Here is a 5,795-nt window from a genome sequence, read left to right as displayed (position 1 = left end):
GTTAAATGTTACGTGCTCCACAACAACATACACGCACATGGGCCTTATCTAATTTATAATAATAAAACTACTTCTTATCATTATAATCATTCTAACTGAATTTGAATTGTTAATCTTGAATTGTCAATCAAGTTCCCCAGATAATTTCCCCACGTACCTATTTGAGCCCTATAAATACACAACTAGTTTAAGTGATATCTATTATATTCCTCATTGGTTGTTTCTTCTTAAAATAAGCTACAATGTTGCCACCACTTGATCTAAGTCTATATCTTATTATTCCCTTGTTTGTGTTTCTTTTCATCCGAACCCTAAAGAAAAAATCCCTTAAATCACTACCTGGTCCTAAAGGCCTTCCCATAATAGGGAACCTTCATCAATTAGATAATTTAATCCTTTACAAGCAACTATCTCAACTCTCTAAGAAACATGGCCCTATATTCTCCCTTAAACTAGGGTTAAGGCGTGCCATTGTTGTTTCCTCATCAAAACTAGCCAAAGAGACACTAAAAAACCATGACATTGTTTTCTCCGGAAGGCCTAAGTTACTAGGGCAACAAAAATTGTCCTACAATGGCTTAGATATTGCGTTATCCCAATATGGTGATCATTGGAGAGAAGTTAGAAAGATTGGTGTTACCCATGTTCTTAGTGCTAGGCGTGTATCAAGCTTTTCCTCAATAAGAAATTTTGAGATACAAAAAATGATAGAAAAAATATCTACTCATGCTTCATCATCATCATCTTCAAAAGTTGTAAACTTGAGTGACATGTTGGTGTCTCTTAATAGCACTATTATATGTAGGAGTGCTTTTGGGAGAAGGTATGATGATAATGAAGGAGTTGAGAGGAGTAGGTTCCATGGTTTGTTCAATGAGTTACAAGCTGTTGTGGCTGCTAACTTTGTTTCGGATTATATTCCTTTCTTGGGTTGGATTGATAGACTCAATGGAATGCATAAACGTCTTGAAAGAATTTTTAAGGAGATGGATAGTTTCTATCAAGAAGTCATTGATGAACACATGGATCCCAATAGAAAGACTTTGAAGGATAAGGGAGAAGAAGACATGATTGATGTCTTGCTTAAATTGAAGAAGGAGGGTTCATTTTCCATTGACATCACCTATGATCACATCAAAGCATTGGTCATGGTTTGTAGTCTTACCTTCTCTTCTTATCATTTTTTCTTTATGGTTTTTAAAAAATATTAAGTAAATATCCAAATCAAGTTATTAAAATTAGTCACTATATATTTATATATAAATATATGTAATATTTTTTAAAATTAGCTTGTACTTATTAAAAAAAAATTTAATATAATCTTATACATACATTAATTAATTTTTAAATTTAATTTTTATAATTATATCTATTATAGTATAATAATAAACTTTTAAATTTATTTGAACAAACATAATTGCTATTGTTTAATTTGTGTTTATTAAAAATTATTTTTAATTTGATTTATCAAATATAAATATTATAATTTTTAGAAAACTGATATTTTAAAATATAATTTTTTATAAATTATTTTTAAAAAATAAAAATTTTATCAATCTAAATCCTAATATAATTGTATTATCTTAATGACTTTAATTGTTATCATGTTAACACTGTATTAACATTTTTGAGCCAACATTATTTGTTAGACTGTTAGAATTTAGAGTTTAGAATTTAGAATTTAATATTTTAGTGTTTAAAGTATTGGCCAAAAATAATAAATTTTATTGATAATGTAACATTGTTCAAAAATTAATTTATACACGGAAGATTTATTTATATATTCAATGCTCAAAATATTGTGTTTTTATTTCCTTCTACAGGATATGCTTGTAGCGGCAACAGACACTACTTCAGCTACAACTGTTTGGGCTATGTTTGCCCTAATGAAAAACCCAAGAGTTCTAAAGAAAGTTCAAGAAGAAATTAGAAACCAAGAAATCAAGAAAGATTATTTAGAAGAAGATGATATTCAAAAGTTTACCTATTTTAAGGCTTTTATAAAAGAGGTACTTAGGTTGCATCTTCCAGCACCACTCCTTGTGCCAAGAGAAACAACTCAACATTGCATTATAGATGGCTATGAAATTCCAGCCAAGACAATAGTTTATATAAATGCATGGGCTATACATAGAGATCCGGAAATTTGGAAGGATCCGGAAGAGTTCTATCCTGAAAGGTTTCTCGAAAATCAATATGATATTGATTTTCGAGGACAAGATTTCGAGTTGATTCCGTTTGGTTCGGGTAGAAGAATTTGCCCTGGATTGCATATGGCAGTTACAACACTTGATCTAGTCCTTGCTAATCTTTTATATTCTTTTAACTGGGAATTGCCTTTGGGAGTGAGAAAGGAAGACATTGATACTCAAGTATTGCCTGGACTTGTTCTACATAAGAAGAATCCTCTTTGCCTTGTTGCAAAGAGCCACATATAGAAGTCACATTATAGATTTGTAATTATAGATTTGGACTTTGCATGTGTGATTATGAATAATGCTTGTTGTTGGGGTAAGTTTGTTAATTGTATTTAGTGATAAGTATATCTAATGCATATGATATATGATGTATCCATGTATACCTCTAAATAAAGTGTGTGATTTTCGCTTTTAAAGAAAAAAATAAAGCCAATTTTATGGTATGTTTATAAATTGGTGTCTAAATTTTGCTTTACTTATCTTTTATAGTAAGTTTTAATTTTTTAAAAATTATTTATTTTTATATCTTTAATTAAATATTAATTTTAATCTTATTTTAATAAATAGACACTACTTTTTAAGTTCCATAACATTCACCAAAAAATAAAATAAGTTTGCTTATGCACAAAAGCCAATTAAAAAAAAAGACAATGAGTATTTATGAATATTATATTTAGAAAAAAAATTAACATAAAAAAATATACTAATGAATTATAACTCAAATGATATAATATCTTTATGCTTACTTAAAAAATTGCGAATTCAAAACTCCATATCTTTAGTTAAAAAAAATAACATAAAAAACAAACATAGCATCACGATAATCTTAAGATAAATCATTTTAGCACAATTCAACATATTTCAACTTATCCACTAAAACTCTACAACATATTCATTGAAAAAGATAGCATAATTTAAAAGAATTACATCTCCCAAAATCTATGTCACTTTATTATATAAAAGTCTAGAAGAAGGATTGAAGACAAGGAATTAGTTTCTAAATTGTAAGTTTCTAACAAAAATATTCATATACATATATAAATTAAGAATATTTAATTTTTTTATATTTTGTAAAAATTTTGCAGGTCTCCATAAACATAGGATGGGTACTTATGCTCTGTTTTCGTTTTTTTTTTTTTTTCCTTTGGGACAGATCCCAATTCCTTGAGAATTTTATGAATTTTCATTTAATTTTTTATGGCCCTTACAGATATTCTGTTTGGACAAATTTTTTTTTAGAAAAAATCTAGGAGACCAGTAATTTTATTAAATTTTGGCTAGCATGTAACCAGCAAAGAAAAATGAGTCATTGGATGAAATTTCATATCAATCTCACACCATTAAAATCATCATTGATGGCTACAAATCACAAAAGTTACTGGCTCCTTAGCACTCCTCTTTTTTTTATCCCTAGAGAAAAAGTAAATTAACAACCCTAATTTTTTTTCTATGGTGTCTATTATTATATTATTTGGTACTTAATTTTTATTTAATTTACTTTTTATAACAAACTTTAAATATTTAAAAATTACTTATTTTTAACTTTTTAAATTAAATATTAATTTTTATTTTTTTAATAAATTAAATACTACCTTTTAAACCCCGTAACAATAGCATAAAATCAAATACGAAACCTATCTATTCTAAAAGGATGTAAATAGGATAGATACATTTCTGAAGTAGTGTAATTCATGATATAATCGTGGAATATATTAGTGCAAGACTTTTCGAAGATACATACACCGTATCTTTCTAGCATGTGTGCTGTGTGGGAGGGTTGGTGGTACAGTTGCATTTACTTTGTTGCTTACTTCTTAATTAGGTAAAAATTTAGTTACAGTTGACTTCACTTTAGTGAAGTTGATAGTTGATAGTCAATAGTCATTAAATAAAAATTTAGTCAAATTATTAAACGGCTCTTAATTATCAACTTTACGTAAAGTCAATGAACCTAAATTTCCAGCTCTCAATTATCATATAATATGATATATGCTGATGGGGCTAATAGCCAAATATATATGTATGTAAAGGCATTATTCAACCATGTGTGAAGCAGCTTTTACTTTTCTAATAATAAAATCATTTTGTAACTTTAATTTCTTATTACTATATGCATGTTAAACTCATATTTAATTTAATTAATTTGTTTAGGACTACCTCCTCCAGCAATATTCTTATTCTATAGCTAATTCTTTTAATTGTCATGCATGAGCTAATAATAATATTGAATGTTATTAAATACAAAAAAAATCAATATATAGCGGGTAGCAACAAGGTACATGTGGAAGATATTTTCTGACAAGTTAATTTTCTCCTACTAAAAATTAAAATAGAATTTATTTTTATAAAGACGGTAAAGTTCAGTTCAAAAACAGAAGGGAGTAGTTATGTAATTACAATTCTATTGTTTTATTGTATAATTATTCTCTTTTATTTTTGAATTAGACTTTACAATCTCTATAATTTTTTATATTATTTTAAAGACTTATTTAAATGGCAAATACATTTAATTTTTTTTTAGTTAAAAGATGGTTCTCAATTTTTTTTCTAGAAGTAATGCGCCTAAGAATGGAAAAGAAGGAAGCAAAAAATTTTAGTTGCAGGGTCCCAAATTTTATTTATTTTTTGACTAGGCAGGATCCCAAGAAATTAAAATTGAGACTAGTTTATTTTTTTCCTGCGCTTGAAGCTTCAGCATTGATAATAGAGGTTATGGATGAAACTTGTGCAGAAAAGAGTGATATTAATTATTAATATTGTTGAAAAGTGAGTTGAAGAGAAATGTCCTAACTTGTGTCACATGGTTGATTTGAATTGTGGTTGAACTTTTTATTTGTAATTAGGTCAATAATCATATAACTTGTAACATTTGTTTTTGGTGTAGTCAAGTAAACCACAATGAGCACAGAGTGATTTATTATTTTTTTTTTTTTGTCGAATCTTAAAGTTATACTGTATATTTTTCACGGCAAAAGTCAACTGTGTCTCATTGTTTATTAAAGGAGTAAGAGTAAATTTTCGTTGCCTATCTCCTATTGAATGATTAGTGAGAAAATTTCGGAGATACTAGACAAAAACTTTATCAATAAAATTTGGCTCCGAATTTAATGGTACATATCATTCAATCCCATAAAAAATACGAAAACATATTTTTCATTAACATGAGTTAAAAATTCACAAACACCACCATAATTATAGCGTACTGAAGGTCAAAAATGACATAATTTTTTCCATACACACTTTAGCTTAGTAAAAAATTGAGAGGCGGAGAGAGAATTTTGTTTCAGATTGATTAAATATTTTCAAAATTCGTATATTCGAGGACCGTTCTTTTACTGAAATCGATGACCTAGATCTGTCCAAATCTCATGAGCAAAACCAGCAAAGATCAAGCTCGATGCGATTTCCTTGCAAATAGAATTGAAAATCCAGGTGCTGACGATGTGGTTCAGACGATGCCAGTGGAGCTTGAAAGGATGAGACGCACCTTCCTCAGGTGGCGGAATTGTGCCGTCAACGAATCTAAACTTGTTCTTGCCATTAAACGCCATTTCCATCGATCTCTTCTATGAAGGATAATTGCCGCTATTAAACACT

General features: G+C 28.3%; 1 protein-coding gene across 1 annotated transcript; it reads left to right on the top strand.

Annotated features, from left to right (window-relative positions):
• Nucleotides 1-242: 242 nt before the first annotated feature.
• Nucleotides 243-2,481, top strand: LOC107475710 (cytochrome P450 83B1-like). Its single transcript, XM_016095359.3, has 2 exons — nucleotides 243-1,151; nucleotides 1,824-2,481. The coding sequence occupies exons 1-2, from the start codon at nucleotides 243-245 to the stop codon at nucleotides 2,436-2,438; spliced, it is 1,524 nt and encodes a 507-aa protein (XP_015950845.1). The 3' UTR covers nucleotides 2,439-2,481.
• The last annotated feature ends 3,314 nt before the right edge of the window (nucleotides 2,482-5,795 follow it).

This window comes from Arachis duranensis, chromosome 2 (genome assembly GCF_000817695.3).
Source record: "Arachis duranensis cultivar V14167 chromosome 2, aradu.V14167.gnm2.J7QH, whole genome shotgun sequence".
Taxonomy (NCBI): domain Eukaryota; kingdom Viridiplantae; phylum Streptophyta; class Magnoliopsida; order Fabales; family Fabaceae; genus Arachis; species Arachis duranensis.
The sequence above is the reverse complement of the archived record's forward strand: the minus strand, read 5'-3'. Positions and strand labels throughout refer to the sequence as shown.